Source organism: Peromyscus eremicus, chromosome 3, assembly GCF_949786415.1.
Source record: "Peromyscus eremicus chromosome 3, PerEre_H2_v1, whole genome shotgun sequence".
Lineage (NCBI taxonomy): Eukaryota > Metazoa > Chordata > Mammalia > Rodentia > Cricetidae > Peromyscus > Peromyscus eremicus.
Window position 1 is genome coordinate 133539520 of NC_081418.1, and position 19196 is coordinate 133558715.

Here is a 19196-nt window from a genome sequence, read left to right on the forward strand (position 1 = left end):
CTGTGGACATCTCCTGGTCGGGCTTGGCTCACACAGCATCCCAAGCCCTGCTCTTAAAACAGGTATAAACTGTTTTCTATGACAATACAGGCCTCTGGGTTACCTCTCCCACTGTTCTTTCTCAAGTGTCACCTGTGAGGGCCGTGGAAACAGTTCTAGGACAGCCTCACACAGTGGTTCTTTGAGCAGGCAAGTTCTCCAGGCAGAAGAGCCTACAGAGACTGTCTCACAGGTCAGAGCCTCCCCCACATCCTTCCTGCCCGCATCGGCCGCTCTGCTCTCTTAGATGTGGGGTACCCTTCCCCTGTTCCCACACCATCGTTTTCACAAAAGCCTCAGGGCATCCACCTGGAAGAAACTGAACAGGTCCGCGCCTTCAGAGTGCCAGGGTCTCCAGATGATGGAATGCCTGCCCAGTCCCTCTCTGGGCACAGGATCGATGAGGGGTTGAGGAAAGTCCCATGGGCCAAATGCCGGGCACTCATCATACTCAGCCACTTGGTAGGGGTAGAAATTGTACCAGGATGGAAACATCCCATAGACCTGCGATGGGGGAGGGGAGAACAAGCCCAACTCAGTGCAGCCGGTGGGGACCACGCCCACTGTGGCCACAGCTCATGCTGTCTCGCTTCACTTGTATGGATTCTTCTGTTTATTCTATGGTAACCTCTATGGCACTTTCCCGGGTCCTCATACTTCCTATTTCATCCCTCTTCCTTCTCAGCATCCATATTACTATGTCCTTCAAATACCTTTATTCCTTCTTCCTCCCTCCCTCCTTCCTCCTCCTCTCCCTTCCTTCCTTCCTTCCTTCCTTCCTTCCTTCCTTCCTTCCTCCTTCCCTCTCTCCCTCCATCCTTCCCTCCCTCCCTCCTTCCTTTCTTTCTTCCGTTCTGGCCTCACTATATAGCCCAGGCAGGCGATGAACTGACGGCCTCAGCCTCTCCAATGTTGGCATTACAGGTGTGTGCCACCACCACACAGGGCTCTATTTCCAAGTCCTCCGCAGCTTTCCCAGCACCTTTCATCGGGCTCTTATTTCCCTAGGACTCGCGCTCACTGCCGTGCTCTGATGCAGTTGAGTTGTTCTCTCCATCATCTCCTTGGCCCCACCCCTCCCAGACCACTCACAGAGCTGTTGCTCAGCTCGCTCTCGGGCCTGAGGAGCAGAACACTCTCATCCACAGCCCGGACCGCACACAGGGACCCAGGCGCTGCCTGCAGCTGTAACTCCACTTCTGTTCCTGGGAGCTGCTGGGAAGGCGAGAAGCCGATGGAGACCTGGGGAAGAGAAAGGTATGCAGTGGGGATCCAGTCATCCTGGACAGCGGGTGAAGCAAAGGGACCTGGGCCACCAGCCAGCGAGCCTCTGCCTGAGATCCAACCCATTCCATCACTGTTAGATTACTGATAACATATATTTCTGTCATACTAGAATGTTACGACAGAGATGGAAAATGTGGGGAGACTGATCAAGTTTAGAAGAAAAACCTGGGGGCCGGGGATATGTGGCCAGCTGTGGCGTCACATGCTTATAACCCCAGCACTTGGGAGACAGAGGCAGGAGGGTTGCTGCAAATTTAAGGCCAGCCTGGGCTACATAGCAAGGCCTTGTCTCAAAAATAAAGAGAAGAGGAGGGAAGGAGAGAGAAAGGGAGGGAGACGAAGGGCAAGGAAGGGAGAGAATACTGGAACAGAGCGGGAGAACATGCCTTCTGAGACAGGCTCTCACTGTAGTTCAGGCTGGCCCTGAACTCACAATCATCTTACCCACCTCCAGCTCTGCTGTGACTTTAGAAGGGGGAAAGAGAAGGAGGAGGACGAGGAAGAGGGGGAGCAGGAGGAGAGGGCGTTGGGGAGACCAGTAAGGGAAGGGGCAGGACCAGAAGGGGGAAGAAAGAGATCTCGGCATAGATCTAAGACACTGAAGACACAGGTGCGGTGTGACTATCAACTTCCATATGCTCTTCAGACTGCGATGAACTCGCTGGCCTCCGACTCCATCATCACACACGAGGACTTTCTCTTCGAGTTACTCTTAACTGCCACCTTACCTGGTTGTCAAAGCACATCTCCACGGAGAACTGAATTTTGTCAGCTATGACACCTCCGCCGGGAAATATGGTGTAGATGACGAGGGAGGGGGAAGGGGCCATTCTGGAGGTGAAGGTCAGCGAGACGGAGAAGGAGCCTTTTGGTCCTGAAAAAGAAGAGGGGCAGAGGAGCAAGGCTGCACACCCACCTGCGCGGCTCTTCTCCAGTGTCTGGTGGGGCCTCAGGGTCCGCGCCGCCCCCCTCTTCTCTCTAGTGTCTGGTTGTTAGCATTCTTCTCCAGTCACCTCCGGGCATAGGAACTCTTCTCTAGGATCGCTCAAATCTCTGTCTCCCGGAAGCATGCACACTCACCTTTCTCTTTAACCTTCAGCTGCTTCTGCCCTTCCATCTGCAAACTCCCTTTCCCTGTTACCTACGGAAGAGAGAGAGAGAGAGAGAGAGAGAGAGAGAGAGAGACAGAGAGAGACAGAGAGAGAGACAGAGAGAAAGAGAGACAGAGAGAGACAGAGAGAGACAGAGAAACAAAAACAAATCTCAAAGCTCAGAAGTCAGTAGGAGCAGGGTCCCCTTCCTCTGGGCCCCCTACCTGCGGAGCATGTCTGCATCCCCACCGTGAACTGCAACTCTTTGCAGCTTCCCGAGCCTGCACAGCACCTCACCTAGCAGCTGTCTGCCTACCAGATAACGCTGCCTGCCCACAGGTCCTGAGGGCTCTTCTGCAAGTGGAGCCTTGGCTGAGAGCCAGAAAGAGGGTGGAGGAAACAAAGGACAGACGGCATTTAAAAAAAAAAAAATCCCTCACAGCAGAAGTCCGGGACTTCTCTAGGATCTCCAAGCTTTATTGTTTTATAATCCTTGTAGCATAAAGTCAGCCAAAAATCCATCATCACAATCGTTCTTTATTACAGTTCAATTAAGTGAAAATGAATCTTACACTGTCCAGAGGCGATCTGGCATCTGGCTCATGGAGGAGAATGCTGCTACTTCCTAGGCACTTCCTGCGTGCTCTTGCTTGAAATAGAACCCCTGGCTTCGTCTCGGCAGGCAGGCAGCCCTGCTCCTACCCAGTGCTCTCTGCCCAGTCTCAGCCACCCGACCAACCTGACTCTCAGAGCTCCTCAGGCCCAGCCCCCAGCCTCTTGTCCTACCCCTGTCCTGAGACCCCTGTCGATATTCCCACTGTGACTTATTTTCTGCACACTCCTCCTTAGTCTGCTGGGCCAAGATGGTTGTTTACAGCTTGCTGGAGACAGTGAAATGACAGAAGTAACCGGTATGATCCAGAGGAGAGACAGTCTCAGAAACTGAGAGAGAAGGGGAACAAAGACTCTCTCTGGGTCATGCCTCCTAAGGTTTATTTGCGTCTGGTTCCTTTAGTCGCCTGAGCGGCCAGGCACTTACTCATCTTTACACACTACTTGCTGTCCACCAGTTGGGGGTTTTGCTTCCCCACTGAGGCTGCTGTTGATGTCAACTTTCAGTTTATAACACTGCTTTGAATGTAGTCCAGAAGCCGGGCACGCCTTTAGACCTCGCACATGGGAGGCAGAGGCCGGTGGACCTCTGTGAGTTCAAGGCCAGCCTAGCAGAGGTAGTTTCAGGACATCCAGTGCTACACAGAGAAACCCTGTCTTGGGGGGCGGGGGCGGGGGCGGGGGGAGAATATAGTCCAGGGCTGGCAGGATGGATGGCTCAGTGAGTAAAGAAACCTGTGAAGCCTGGAGTCTATGTTCAAGCCTCAGAATTCATAGAAGGTAGGAGAGAACCAGTTCCACAGAGTCATCCTCTGGTCTCTACATGTTCAACACACACACACACACACACACACACACACACACACACACACACTGTGTTATGTATGTGCGTGTGTATATGCATGGCAGTGAAGGACTAGGGTACAGCTCAATGGTAGAGTGCATGCTGGGTTCAATCCTCAGCACCAACAAAAAGTCAAATTAAAGATTGAAACACAGAAGGATGGCGTTTCTGAGTCCCATATTCTCTTTCTCTCCCTTCCCACTCACTCACCTCGCTTCAGCCCTGGACTAACCATTTTCTTGGTTAATTTCTCATTTTGTTTCCCTACATAGTTACAATGGATTTTTGTTTAAAACAAAACAAAACAAAAACAACCCTCTTTGTCTGCAATCCCTCATCCCTTGCTGTATTTCAAGATGGCGCAATAGAGTTGCCTGTAGGTGTGTGCAAATACTGAACACGCCACAACATCCAGGCTTCCGTGATCACTAAAGTGCAGTGAATTGTAACTGAGGTATGCTTTAAGGATTAAATGTGTGCTGCTTGAAAGCCTTAGTTGAAAAAAGACTGTGAACATCTTTTATTCCTTTGACTTTTCGAAACTGGCTCTTACTGTGGAGCTCAAACTATCCTTGAACTCGCAAACAATCCTTCTGCCTCTGCCTTCTCGATGCTGAGACCACACGCCTATCTGGGTTTTGTTGGTTGTTTGTTGAGGTGGAATTTTGTGTAGCCCAGACTGGCCTTGAACTTCTGATCTCCTGCCTCCACCTCCTCAGTGTTGGGATTATAGGTATACACCACCACACCCAGCTTTCTGGTGTCTCAGCTTTTTAAATGTGTCTCTAAAATTCAGCAGTTCTACACATGCCCTCCATCTTATCTCCATCCAGGCATCTGTCTCTCCTCTCTGGCTGACTGTCTCTCGATACCCTTTCACAAGCCCCCATTTCCCAACTCACATAGTAGGAGAAGGTGACTTCTTGGTCTGGGCTTGCATCCTCTGGATCAATGGAATAGTCCACTAGCACCTCCTGGGTCTGACCACACCTCACCAGACCATTTGGCCGCCGGATGCCCAGGAAGCTGCGGGTGGTGTTGTAGAAGGGACGCAAGTGCAGATAGGCATTTTGGTAGTAATGAGGTACTTCCTTTGGATTATATACAACATCTTCTAGTTGGAACTTGCCCTGGAAGAAACAGAAGAGAAGAGAAGGAGGTAGAGGAAAAAGAAGGAAGGAAGGAAGGAAGGAAGGAAGGAAGGAAGGAAGGAAGGAAGGAAAAGAAGAAAGAGCGATGTGTGCTCCTCATCACAGAGCTCTTTCTCTCCAGTTTTCACTTCCTGAGAATGACAAATGACAAGTGGGCATTTTCCTAGAGGCCCAGCCAAGGACAGATGGGGAATCTACGAAATGGTATGTGCAGGAACATTGTGATGTAGAAGACAAAGGTAGGAAGAATGAATTACAGTTGTCAAGTGACGGGAGGTTGTGAGTGATACGCCTTCCTAAGACCAGTGCCAGTTGGGTAGATAAGTGTGACCAAGTTTATATTTCAGGGATAAGAAAACTAGGTATAGAGGATGAGGAGGTTGAAAAAAAGTTATTTCTGAATGCAATGATTGACTGAAGCCGAGAATAAATATCTAGTTAAGTTAGCTACAAGACAAATTGTATGTGCTTGCTTAAACAGTACTGCTGAATGATGTCACAATGGCTCTGGTCTGTCATATTCCTGTACCAATATTTTTCACCAAGTAATTGTATAGCATCCTCTCTGGCTGACTATGTGTCAGCAACAGGATGTTAGCACACGCTAACCAGCGACTTGGAAAAGCCCTGGTGGGCCAGCTCTGGTCCTTGCACTGCATCACTGCTGTAAGCATGCACATGGGCTAGCAGGTTGGGGGACGAGAGAGAGGCGGAACACCAGCTTGCAGCCAGCGGGCCCACAGACATACACAAAAGTCCGCCTAGATCATCTGCCCAACTGACCACTGTGGACGGGTGGGCGGTGAGTTCTTCCCGTTCTAGAGCCGTGATGTGAGACTGTTTCGTGGCATTCACTGCTCAGCTGTCCAGCTAATAACTGATATAACCAGCCTTGCGTCATCTAAACCCACAGGTCTCTTGGTGCTTGCCGCGGGAATGTCCCCTGAAAGCCATGTGTCGAAGGCTTGGTTTCCAGGCTGTGGCACTCCTGACAGGTGGAATAACCTTTAGGAAATAGAATCCGATGGGAGTGCGCCCCACCCTCCCCACCCCCACTTTCTGGCCATCATGAGTTAAACACGTGTCCTCTGCCACCGTCACATACTGCGCCACCACAGACCCAGAGCAACAGGGCCACGTAACCATGGACTAAAAACTGTGAAACCGTGAACCAAATGAAAGGCTTTCTGTTTTCAAGTTGGTTATTTTAGGTGTTTTGTCACGATGGTGGAAATCTGACCCAAAAGAGTCATTTTTACGAGAAAGAGGGAAAGAGAGGATGAAGGCTTCACTCAGAACCACTTCCTTTCCTGCTCGGAGCTCAGGTCTGTCATCAGTCAGAAATGAGGACGAATTCATAAGAGCCGGGTAGCGGGGAACCTTCTGAGGGACCACAGAATGACAGTGTTGGCGCCACATGCAGCCAGAGAACTGCAAAGAGAAGTCTTGAGCCTTCCCTCCAGGGGATCCTCCTCATCTGGGATGCTGCCTCCCCAGGGCTTACCTCCAGAGAAATGTCTGTCGCATTCCAGGTGACCGTATCCAGTGTGAAGGAAGCAAGGCCATTGTTGTCGGTAGTTAGGGTCTGCTTGGTGGTTCCATTTATGCCGTAAATCACCAGGAATACCGGATGATTCTTGAGGAGGGCGTCATCGTGGCCTCTAACTCTTATCTGAGGGGTGAAAGTCACTGAGGTTTTAAAGTTAGGTTAGGAGGAGACCTGGGTATGAGGCAAAGCAAAGTGACAACAGAAATTCCAAGAATACATTTCAGGAAAAAGCCTAGGAAAAGACAGATGCCATTCAAGCTTTGAGAAATACACAGAAGTTGTTGGTTGGTTCTGTTTTTGAGAAGAGGCCTTATGCATCCCGGACTGGCCTTGAACTCATCGTGTAGCCAAGAATAACATTGAATGTCTGTTTCTCCTGCCTCTACTTCCCCAGTGATGAGATTACAGGCATGCATCGGCACACCTGGTTAATAGGATTCTGGGGCTCAAGACTCAGCTGGGTTTGTGCATGGTAGGCAAATACTCTGATAACTGCGCTATGTACCCAGACCTAGAAACACCAAAGTAGTAAGTAGCCTGGGTAGAACTTGGTTTGCTGTGTAGCCACTGGCTTCCTAGCCTTTCACTCGTGTAGGCCCCTTCTGAGGCTCTGTGCATTGTTTTGATTTCATTTCAATGTTTGTTTGTTTATTTATTTATTTCTATAGGTTCTGGCTATACAGGCCAGCTGCCCTCAAGTTTGAGGTTGTCCTGCCCCAGCTCGCTTTCTTTTTTCCTAAAGATAGACTTCTTTACCTCCTCAGTTGTGGAATCTTTAATGTCTAAAGACAACTGGATCCTTCCTTGGTGCAGATAAGATGACTAAGGAAAAAGAGAGTTTAGAGGTGCACGGAATTGTGTTGGTCACTTCTTTGGGGGAAAAAAAGATAAGCAGCTGGGTGCACTGACCTGTTACCCTAGCACTTAGGAGGCTGAGGCGGGAGGACTCAGAGTTCAAGGCCAACCTGGGCTAAACAGCCAGACCCTCAAAACAACAACCAAAACCAACCAACCAAACAACAAACCAAACAGAGCAAAAAAAAAAAAAAAAAATGGGAGTGGGGAGGGAGAGAAGGTGAGGAGGAAGAGAAGGTGAGGAGGAAGATGAGGAAGGGGAGGAAGAGGCCTCCTAAGGGAGTGAAATTAGTCAGACAAGTGAAATTAGAAATCTCTAACGACACAGATTAAAGATTTGAAAATGGCTCTCTGTTGAGAAGTGCGGTGTGAATCTTGCCCAGACCCAGGAGCCCAGGCTAAGTGATTCCCCCAGAAGCTCTGCAGCTCTTAAGTCCAAAGATCTGGACATCAGGAGAGGAGACTCTGGGGTTTGCAGAGATGGCTCAGCAGTTAAGAGCACTGGCTGCTCTCGGGGACCCAGCTTCAGTTCCCAGCACCTACACAGCAGCTCACAACCACGTGTAACTCCAGTTCCAGGGATCCAACACACTCTTCGGTCCTCAGCAGGCACCAGGCACACATGTGGTACATAGACACACGTGCAGAAAAATCACCAACATAAATTAGTAATAATAATAATAAACTTTTAGAAAGAGGACGAGGAAGAGGAGGACACCACCTCTGGTCTTAGGAAGGGCCTAGAATTTCACTCCGATGGTGATGGCACCAAAAGAGGAGTGAGGACGCTCCTTGTGGATGAACTGATTATAACGACTCAGCAGCTGAGAAACCTAGGAAAAACCACTTACTTTCTCCTGCCTCAGTTTTGTCATCTGTAAAATGGGGCCAAATGATAGTGTCTACCTCACAGGAGTACTATAAAGATTAAATAGTGAAGGCACACCAAGCACTTAGGACAGCAGGAAGGAGGTGGGAATAGCTTGGTCAATCTGATGTGTTTTTGATGTTGGTTGGTTGGTTGGTTGACTTGTTTGGGGGTACGCAAAGACAAATTAGCATACCTTCCCACTGAAGGGGAAATTGGGGTAATAAAAATTGTTAGTGTCTTCAAAGGTCATGGATCCCATCTTTGAGGAAATGTAGATGTCCTGGGTGGTATTGGCCTCCAGTCCTGCAGAAGGAAACAGATGCATCATGCCCTGAGTCCTGGCATCCTCATCTTCATGTTGAACATAAAATTCCAGAGAGGGTGGTGTCAGGGGAAATACAAAGCTGTGTTTCTGACCAAATGTCAAAGCAAATCAACTCTGTCTCCCCAGGTAGTAGATGGAAGGAACGGCTGGGATTTCCTGGTCTAAGGACTGGGAACAGGGTACCCCCTTTTCCTCCCCCCCTCCTCTTATTGTTCTTGTTACATGTTCTTTATTGTCAGCTCACATTTTATTTCTTTACTTACTTATTTTGTGTATGTTTGTGTGACGTCGTATGTGCACCATGGCTCATGGGAGTTTATTCTCTCCTTCCACCATGTGGGCCTCAGGGATCGAACTCAGGTCAGCCAGCTTAGAAGCAGGCTCCTTTAGCCACTGAGCCATCCCACTGCCCCCTCTCCTTCCTTTATGAGTCAAGCAGCACCCCTCTTACCTGTCCCTTCCTCCACCACTGAAGCCACAATAGTAATGCTGTGGCTGTACATATATCCAGTGAGGTTGAAGGTGGACATGTCCACAGAGGCAGAGAAGCATCCTGCTTTGTCAGTCTGTGGAGGCAGTCAGAGAGAACAGTCTAAGCCCTGCTTTCGCTTTACGATGTGTCACAGAAGCACATAGCTGCTAAACTCCATACCTCAGTTTCCTCAAGAGAGAAAACTCTACTGTGACATGAGACTACACCATTGTAGATCTCTGAGTTCGAGCCCAGCCTGGTCTACAAAGCGAGTTCCAGGATAGCCAGTGCTACACAGAAAATAGGGGAAGGGAACTGGAAACAATGAACTCCCTGGCTCCAGTGCAGACTGAGAAGCTGCACTCCGGTGAGGGGTGCTGCTGCTCGGACTTGGGCCTGGGGGAACCCCCCACCACACCCACATACCACCACCACCACCAAAGCCTTCCCTCTGTGCTTCTCGTCACTTTTTCATGCCGGAGTTTACTGAGGCTGTGAAAGACAACATGGATAAGGCAGCTCTTCAGATTCCATTTGCTCACCTGTCCCGAGAAGTGTCTGCATTTGTCAGGTAGCTGTTCCTGGTCCACTTCTCGGTACCAGTAAGTGTACGCCTTCTGACACACTGAGACCTGCGCTGCCCCTCGAACAGGCTTTCCGTATGTGTATCTGATTTAAAACAAAACAATACCAAAACCGAAACAAAACAAACCCCACAAGGAGACAATTATGAAACTCCCTGAGATGCACACAAACACACACACACACACACACACACACACACACGCACACGCACACGCACACGCACACGCACACACGCACACACACACACACACACACACACACACCCTCTTTCCCATACTCCCATCTTAGTCGGGTGCTCTGACAGTCATGTGATGTTCCAGCTCTTTCCTTCCCTTCTTTAATTACACTCAAGCACCACCATATGGACACAGAGGTCTCTCTCCTCCTCCCTTCCTTTCCTCTTCCTTCCTTCTTCCCTCCCTCCCTCCCTCTCTCCTTCCCTCCCTCCCTTTCTCTCTGAGCTACCGCTGAACCACACCCCCAGTTCTTCGTATTTCTTTACTATGAGACAAGGTCTCACTAAGAACCCGGGCCAGCCTTGAAATCTCTCTGCAGCCCTGGCTGACTTTGAATGTCCCGTTCTTCTGCCTCCGCTTCCCGAGCAATTGGGAAGGCAGGCTTCCACCAGACCCAGCGCCCCTTTCTTTCATTTCCCCAGGGGAATCGGTGTTGTACTTGGTGCAAAGTAGAAATTAAACCCATAATCTCGACTAAATTCATAACGGAACGTGAGAGCACACGGTGGTTATAAAACTTCCTGGATGACTCATGACTCCAAGCCACATCAAATCACCTACATAACCCTCCTCTGACACCCCTCAGGGCCTCCAGCGCTAAAGCTTTCGTCTCCAAAGCTTCCGAACTTACCTGCTACATATTCTTACAAAGAAGGATTCCTCCATGGTCGATAATTGTTTTGGTTCCAACACTTCTACCTTGAACCTGGGCAACACTGGGAAGAACAGAAAGAAACACACAAGGTCCTGGTATAACTAGGAGATAATAAAGGAGTATGGAGATAGCGATAATTCCGTTAACTAGTTAATTAATGGAGTGCTGTTTAAAAAAATAAATGTGCCTGAAGTTAGACTCAGCGCTGATTAAAAACACGAACAAGCAACCTTGGCGTTACCTTCGCTGACTTTGAATCAAGACTGTGCCCAACGCGTTGGCTTGCTCCTTCCTACACCTACCATATTCCTCCACACTGAACGTGCCGAAGGTCTTGCCCTCAGCCACTGTCACCGTATAGGTGCCCAGCGTCGCCTCTGGTGCCAGTTGAAAGGATAAGTCTACGATGCCTTGCTGGGGTGCCACGTCCAGCCACTGTGCAATCCTGTTGTTGTTTGGGTCCTGTGTCCAAATAAAGAGAAACGGCATAATGCGGCTCGCTACTTGGCTTCCAGCTCTGCATGGCAAAAAGCAGGGAATGGATTCTACCCATTGCTCTTCAGGCTTTATCCAAGAAAAAAGAGGCAGGGTTTGGAGAGCTAGATCAGCAGTTAAGATCACTGGTTGCTCTCCCAGAGGACCTGGGTTCGATTCCCAGCACTCACATGGTGGCTTATAATCATCTTTAACTCCTGTCCCAGGGGATCCAATGCTCACCTTTGGCCTTCATGGACACTAAAAATATACAGATTATTTACAAGAGTAAAGAATAGCTCCCTGTGTGATTTATGCCTTTATTGTTATAAATCCAGCCTCATTCATTCTCTCTGAGTTCTTGCAGGTGTTATCAGTGGCTTCAGGAAATAGACAGACTTTAAAGTCCCACTCATCAGGAGTATTCACTCATGTTCTGTCCTTCTTAAGAAATAAGGCTGAGGGAACGGATTGTACGCTGCCTAAAATATGGGTCATTTTGTTTAAAATGAAAGTGGAGGAGATAGAGTGGCCTCACCCTTTGGGACATTTCTCAAAGGTATTTATCATTCAGCTACCAAGTTTCTATCCAAAAGGTGTTGTGACCCTGACAAACAGGGCCAAACAGCCTGTGTGGCTAAGTGGGCATTGCACAGAGAAGTCACCAGAGCCAAAGATGAATGTGGTCATAGCAGGACCTGCTGTCCTTATTGACAGAGGTTTCGGTCTCAGTGCACAGGTCAGTGGACGTGAGACAATGGAAAAAGTGTGGTGGACCTACGGCTTTCCGGTGCTGGGGCACAGTCTAGAAACTCTGGGCCACGGTGTGAATAGTTACTGCCTTCAACTTGTTCCCACAGCTCCCAGGAGAACTGGTGCTTCCGCTTACCTGCAGCTCCACCATGGAGTACTGGAAAGGGAAGGCAGAGAGCACAGGTTAGGATACGGGCAGCATGGGTACGTTTCCTGAAAGGACTCCTTCCCCTCTGGCCATTATCTTAACGCTGGGCTTAAGACTCATCCAGTAGAGAAAAAAAGAGATTTTCTCAGAGGATCCCCAGTCCTAAAAGGGTTGAAGACCCGCAGCCCCAGTCCCTGAAGGGAAATGTCGTTGCCCAGGACTCCCACTCTTTAAACCTCCTCTTGGGAGCAAATCGTTTCCTGGCACCTTCTTTTGACACCCAAAAGCCCGTGGATAGGAGTGACCTCACTTTCACTCGTGGTAAAATAATTTTTTAAAAAAGTTTACAAGTGGCCAGCTGAGAGATCTAAAGGTGGTTGATACATGAATGCTAACACATAGTTACGGGCTCAGAGAAGGTGTGTGGTCATTCAAAAGAGGCCAGTTTCCATCTCACTCCAAAAACTGGGCGAAATCAAGACAGTGCACGCCTTTGGTTCTTGGGTAAGTACCATGTGATGTTAACCCTCCCTAAACACAAACACAGATGACGTAAGGGAGGGAGATTAGCAACTCTGCAAGAGCCAAAAAGGGGGTGGGGTGCAGCAAGAAGCCTCAGTGGGTAGAGGCATTTGCTGCCAAGTCTAGGACCTGAGTTCAATCCCCGGGACACACGAGGCGGAAGGAAAGAACTGACTCCTGCAGGCTGGCCTCTCACCTCCACATGTGTGTCACGGCTCTCCCGTGTGCACACATAAAAATGTAATTTAAATAAAATGTCAAGAGCCCAAAACTAAGATCCAAGTGACACAGGCCTGGAGATATTTAGACAACCAGAAGGCAAATATCACTCTTATTGCTGTGGAGAGCCACAGGTCCCGGAGAACGAACATAATCAGATGACAAAGTACTTTCCTAACCCAGGGGCCAAGCGTCAGGGAGAGGGCCAGTTAGCCAGAGGTTTCTGGGAGGAACTGAGCGGAACAATCTTGACTATATTTTGTTATATTTACTTATTTATAGTGTGTGTATGCACAGGTGCGTGTACACGTGTATGTGTATGTGCATGTGCGTGTATGTGCGTGTGTGTGTGTGTGTGTGTGTGTGTCTGTGTGTGTGTCTGTGTCTGTGTCTGTGTCTGTGTGTAGGTCTGAGGACAGTTTCCAGAAGCTGGTTCTCTCCTTCCACCATGTGTGCCCCCAAGGACTGAAGAACTCAGGTCCTCAGGCTTGGCAGCAAGCACCCTTACTCACTGAACCATCTCACTGGCCCACTTCAGCTGTATTTTAGTGCTCTGGGTATGAAATATCGTGTTCTTTATTTATTTGAGGGTGGATGAGTGAAATAGCATCTCATGTAGCTGAGGTTGGCCTTGAACTTGATACTCCCGTCTCCTCTCTACCTCCCAAGTGTAAAATCACTATGTTCTTTAAACTTGAGATTTTGTCCCGTGGCTTCTTGGTAAAATTCTTTTTGTGAATGTCAGTTCTCAACCTAGAAGGATCTGTGTAAATGGAATGGGGGGCAGGGGAGTCGTTTTAGAAGAGAAATCAAGCCTTATAACAAAACCCACAACCTTTTGAGCAATTTGTGCCAAGAAAATGTAACGGGGTAGCTAATGAGATCCACCTCCAGGGGGCGGTAGAGTCCAAGCACCGGCTGAGACAGCACCCATCGCTTTGAAATCAATACCCAATAGTATACCACACTGGTGACAGGAAAGAGAGACGAAAAGACCGTCGGGAAAGAACGTGGTTATGGCTGCCGACCTGTAACAAGCACACAGGGAAAGGAACCTCTGATGCCAAGGAGACAGAAAACAGAAAAAAATGCCCCTCCTGTATTTAAGTTCCATTTGAACTCACAGGAAGACGGCAGTGGGTCATCCAAGGGGTAGCCCTGAAGAAGATCAAACCCGTACAAAAACTTATGATCAGAATGTGGCTCCGTCAGGGAGTGCTTGCCTAACATTGGTCAGACCCTGGGTTCCATATCCCAAGACACAAAAAGTAAAGATTTTGGGAAAAGACACGATGTTAAGGATTGAATTGGAGGAGGAATATTGAAGTATATTTGCCAAGGGTTACCACACTTTCATTGTTGCCAGAAGAAAACTGACTACTTTATAAATGACCTTATTTATTATCTTGTCTATTAATTTTTAATTAAATTGTTTTTCAAGACAGGGTAGCACTGGCTGTCCTCACTCTGTAGACCAGGCTGGCCTTGAACTCAGATATCTGCCTGCCTCTGCCTCCCAAGTGCTGGGATTAGAGGCGTGCACTACCACCACCACCACCACCTGACTATGAAAAGTCTTTTTAAACATAAGCAGACGCAGCCATCTCTCAGGAATGTTATGCTAACTGAGTTGTGTATGTAAGGCTGAAAACCAGTCACCTTTGCAGTTTCCCACACAGACAGGGCTGGGCATCGGTGGGCTGGTGCCCGAGGCTAGGACTCCTTCCTGAGGGTGTTCTACAGCCCACAGCCCTGCATCACTTTCTCCATTCTCAGTGATTGAATACCTTTCCCTCCTCCAGCTAAATCCTTACCTTGTCGTTCACTGGAATGAAGTCGCTGTTCAAGGTGACAATTCTGAAAAACACTAGACAGGCAAGGGCATAATTAGCAAAGAGGGTTCACCATCCCAGAACCCCTCCTCCACCTGTTTCATTTCCTCGCACATGTTCCTGCATCAGGAAAACCCTTTAGGCTGAGGAGAGGGGAGGATGTTTGCCAATGTGAGAGAAAGGGGAAGACCACACAGTTTCTTAGTTTTTCTCCAGGGCTCCTAGTGTGAGACCTCAGAGTGGAATGCCCCACAAAATTAAAATGAACAGAATCACAGACGTGCAAGCCAAACCCTGGACACTTTCTTACCCATAAGAACCATTAACCCAACTCTGTGTGACACCCCACACAGACCGTACCTTTGTTTTAGACACCCAGAGGCACCAGCAACTCCACCCACGCTCTTGCTAGAGTAAGACTCACAATCAGGCCAGAAACTTCATCGCTGGACATCCCTGTCTTCTCCCTCCTTGTTCTGTAAACCCGCTAACGCATTCACAAATCTCCGTCATGATGCACAGCTGTTTTCCTAGCCTGTCTGTCCCGAGGCACGCACGCCTTACCTTGCTGGCCGGGGGTGTAGACAGGTTTGTCCGTCTGCACAAACGTGCCGCTCCCTTGCCTCTGAATCAGAACTTTTTTCTCCTCTTCAAAGCTGAGGTTCTTTCCAGCTCCTGACACTCGAATGGTGGCCACTTCTTCCGTACCCCCAGCAGGTGGGGGGACCTGGGCAGGAGAGGAGCACTCTGGGGAGGAGTAGGGTACTGGGGGACACAGTCACCGGTCTCAGCCCAGCGGTGGGAGAACAGATGGAGAGAGAACTGAGTCAAACAGGGGTAGAGAAGTCTTCAGACAACACTGAAGAGAAGCAGTGTCATCAGAGGTGAGAGACCGAAAGAGTGTGAGGACAAGGGAATTGTGGGTAAGCCCCCACCTGGAACTGAAGTTTGACAGAGACCAGCCAAGAAACCTAGCCAAAGCACTACAGAAGAAACCGTACTTGAAGTCAGACTATGGTGAGCAGCCTGGGAGGAGACCTGGAAATCCAGGGATTAGCATTAAGGCCTAGTCAGCACTTACTGAAAATGAGACACAGTGGAAGTTCTTCTTCAATCCGGAATGTTCTAGCAACTTCTGCGTCTTGTCCTTGGTCTCCAGGGTAATAGTGAATTTTACATCACAGTTCCCAGGACTCAGATCCAAACAAACCTTTTGTGTGGAGGGGAAGGCAAGCTGGGCTGGTACTGTCACCAAGTACTTTGTACTGAGGGGAAGAAAGAATTGCAGAGCAGTGATTCATTTCTCAGTGAAAAGCTAATCCCTTCCCTTAGAAGCAGCCAGCAGCCAGCTAAGCAGAGCAAGCCCCTGCTTCCCAAGCCTTGCTTTCATAATAAAGGAGAAAGAGACACCCAGCACAGATCTCAGCACCCTCCCCGATTCCTCAGTGACCACCCCTGAAATCCCAAACCTGGCTGGAGTATCAAGGACAAAATTAGGCCTGTCACAGAGATCAGGATACAAAGAGCCTACACATTTTCACATTTTAATATTATCTTGTTGCTGTTGTTAAGCTCAAGTCTGGTGTTTCAGCTTTTCATTCTAGGAAAGGAATAAAGGAAAAAGAGGAGACAGAAAGCGAAGGAAACCATGGGTGTGTCTTCGCTTGTCCATGTTTAAGCTTGAGAAAGACAGGCAAAAAAAAAGCCATTGGCCCCAACCCTGATGGCCCCAATCAACTCTGATGGCCCCCAGTCAACTCTGATGGCCCCCAATGAACTCTGATGAACCCCAATCAGCTCTGATGGCCCCCAATCGGCTCTGACGCCCATACTCACGGACAGAGGCCCACTGCCATGGACACAAAGGCCAGCATCCCCAGTAGGAGTGGAACCTGCATCTTTGTGAGTGGGCCAGGTTCCCCAGGATCAGGAACCAGGAGTTCTGCTCCCGATGTCCTCCTGCTTAAATCCTAAACACCCAGGCGGGGTGTGCAGCAAGACTGGACATTGGCCAATCAGCTACCGTGCCTTAGGCTGAGGAGGTAGAGCAGGGTAGGGTCACTGTTCCCTTTCTTAACTCCTTCTAGAACATTCATACTGGTCCAGCCAGTCCTCAACACTAGCTTTGGGAGAGGCTGAATCTTCTTGGAGGTGAAGCTGCAGAACACATCCTGGGCACCTCCTTTAATTTTGGGGTTCATTCCCAATTTATTCTCCTTTGATCTCTTTTGCTTCTTCATCTCTTTTTCTTCAGGGAAATAGGATGGGCGGTAATAAGCAAATAAACTAGGAAAGATAAAATAAAGCCTATCAAGAGTTCTGCTAAGTACGCTGAGCAACACGGGAGTCCTGGGGTGTCAGTCCAGGACAGCCATTGTGGCCCTGTGTGGTGGCTTGTGCCAGAAAACCCAGCACACTGAGGACAGGCAGGAGGATCAGAGAGTTAAGGGCAGTCCTGGATGAGTTGTGAGCTTGAACCCAGCTTGGTCTACATGAGACCCAGTCTCAAAAAGGAAAGAAAGACGTGATAAAAGGAGAGAAGGAAGAAGTGAGGAGGGAAGGAGGGAGGGAAGTGGAGAGGGAAGGAAGTGGGAAGAAGGGAGGGAAGTAGAGAGGGAAGGAAGTGGGAAGGAGGGAGGAAGTGGAGAGGGAAGGAAGTGGGAAGAAGGGAGGGAAGTGGAGAGGGAAGGAAGTGGGAAGGAGGAAGGGAAGTGGAGAGGGAAGGAAGTGGGAAGGAGGGAGGGAAGTAGAGAGGGAAGGAGGGGAGAGAAGTGGAGAGGGATGGAAGTGGGAAGGAGGGAGGGAAGTGGAGAGGGAAGGAAGTGGGAAGCAATAATCCTCTAACTAGGAACTTCTGTTTTTCTTTGAGATGCCTGGTGTATGTGGTTCTGGGGATCCAACCCAGGCCTCCATGCACCTTAGCCAAGCACTCTGCCAGCTAAGCTAGCTCCACTCCCAGCCCCTAATTGGGAGTTGTTGGTTTTATTTTTTTACTTCTTATTTCAATGCTATTTAGTATTGGTGTGACTGTGTGGAAGCAGGGACATATGTAGATCTAGAGAAAAGAATAAATTGTATAGCCTGCTGACAGCAACTTGGCCACATGCAACAAAAGCCTTTAAGATGTGCCTCTGCATTTCCTCGTCTGGGAATGCGTCTTACTGGGGGAGAGAGTGGGAGATGCAGCCACTTCGTTTCTTCTTTATAATACAGGTTATACGGGTTATAAGTCATGAAGATACTTTCTTGCACAACTTAAACAAAAAAGCCTTCCAGTAACTGGGGCGCCTCAGGCATGAATCAAGAATGGAAAGAAGCAGAACAACCAAAGACTATTCATAATCTGGACTTAGGCTGTCAGGCCTTGCCTCTCCAAAGTTCCCACTCTCAGGCCAGACTGTTGTGTGCTGCACACTCAGGCTTTTCTTCAAGAGGTGAAGAAGATGGCCGCTGCGTCCATAATGCACGTTCTTCTGCCTCGGTGGCTCCAACTGACGAAAGCTCTGTTCCTCCTCTCACTTGCTCTGAATCAGTCATTGTAGCCAAGGTGCTGTGCTGAGCAGGGCCTGTGCCTCCTGCTCACCCTAAGGCCAGGCCCATGTCTCAAAACCCCCAGAGACCACCAAGGAGCCGGTTTCCGATGCAAGCACACAAGGGTCTCTTTATTGTCAGGTTTGAACTTGGGCCGTCAACCTATGCTCTGACACGGAGGATGGAGGGAAATGTGGTGGCCCAGGTCTCAGGATGGTTTTAAAAGAAAAGACCACAAGCTGGGAATTACATGCCTTGGCAGTTTTGGGGATTGGGTAGAAGGGATATGGGGCAAGGTGATTTTTTGAAACTATTGGTCTAGACTTTCAGTGCAAAACTATATTTGAAACTATTACATTGGACTTTTGGCTGAGAACCACAACTTGCTGACAGGATTATCTGGATATCTTCAAGGGCCATAAATTGCAGACAGAATGTCAGCAGGAGCATCTGGATCTTGTTAAACTTTACCGCTCTGTATCTGTTGTCATGGCACATTCTAAGATTCTCCCTGGAACTGAGTAGGGCAGGTGGTCTAAGATGGTGGCCCTTTCCCAAAGATGGAGCCCGTAAAGTCAAGTCTAGGCCTTCACACTGGGATTGGTGACCCAGCTAGATGCCCATGGAGCTGGCAAGGGAAGACTCCCCAAAGAAAGCAGAGACAATTACCAGAGGAGGCAAATTGGGGCAAGATACCTCGAAAACACAGCGTTCAGTCTATACAGGGCGCAATAATACAGGTTTGGTTGAACACACTGTCATCTTAACATAAAGCAGTGTCATGCAGCTGCTGAAAAAAATAAAACTTCTTGAGCTGGGAAGATGGCTCAGCAAATAAGGGAGCTTGCCATCAAGACTGACAGCCCAAGTTCAATCTCCAGGGCCCACATGGTGGAGGGAGAGGGCTAACTGCCATAGCCTGTCCTCTGGCCGCCATCTGTACACTTTTGCAGATGTTTATGTGTGCACACACAAGTAAGTGAAAATAAATAAATGAATAAACAAACAAACAAAACCTTTTTGATGACAATAATTTTAAGAATGCTTCTGAGGCCAAGTACGGTGGCCATGCATGTAATCCCCCCATGAGGAAGGCTGAGGGGAGGATTTCAAGTTCAAGGTCAGCCTGGGCTACAGAGTAAGAC

General features: G+C 48.9%; 1 protein-coding gene across 1 annotated transcript in view; it reads right to left on the reverse strand.

The window, feature by feature from the left end:
* Window positions 1-16760, reverse strand: part of A2ml1 (alpha-2-macroglobulin like 1) — a 38016-nt gene extending 21256 nt beyond the window's left edge. Inside the window, exons 1-16 of the mRNA XM_059257112.1 lie at window positions 16549-16760; window positions 15602-15785; window positions 15085-15247; window positions 14503-14555; window positions 11936-11956; window positions 10875-11034; window positions 10549-10633; window positions 9639-9765; window positions 9076-9190; window positions 8493-8602; window positions 6529-6696; window positions 4776-5003; window positions 2407-2467; window positions 2055-2200; window positions 1132-1281; window positions 349-543 (exon numbers count right to left, since the gene is read on the reverse strand). Of these exons, the coding sequence (XP_059113095.1) occupies window positions 349-543; window positions 1132-1281; window positions 2055-2200; window positions 2407-2467; window positions 4776-5003; window positions 6529-6696; window positions 8493-8602; window positions 9076-9190; window positions 9639-9765; window positions 10549-10633; window positions 10875-11034; window positions 11936-11956; window positions 14503-14555; window positions 15085-15247; window positions 15602-15785; window positions 16549-16760 (2178 nt within the window). The remainder of the gene's footprint in view (window positions 1-348; window positions 544-1131; window positions 1282-2054; window positions 2201-2406; window positions 2468-4775; window positions 5004-6528; window positions 6697-8492; window positions 8603-9075; window positions 9191-9638; window positions 9766-10548; window positions 10634-10874; window positions 11035-11935; window positions 11957-14502; window positions 14556-15084; window positions 15248-15601; window positions 15786-16548) is intronic.
* Window positions 16761-19196: the final 2436 nt, after the last annotated feature.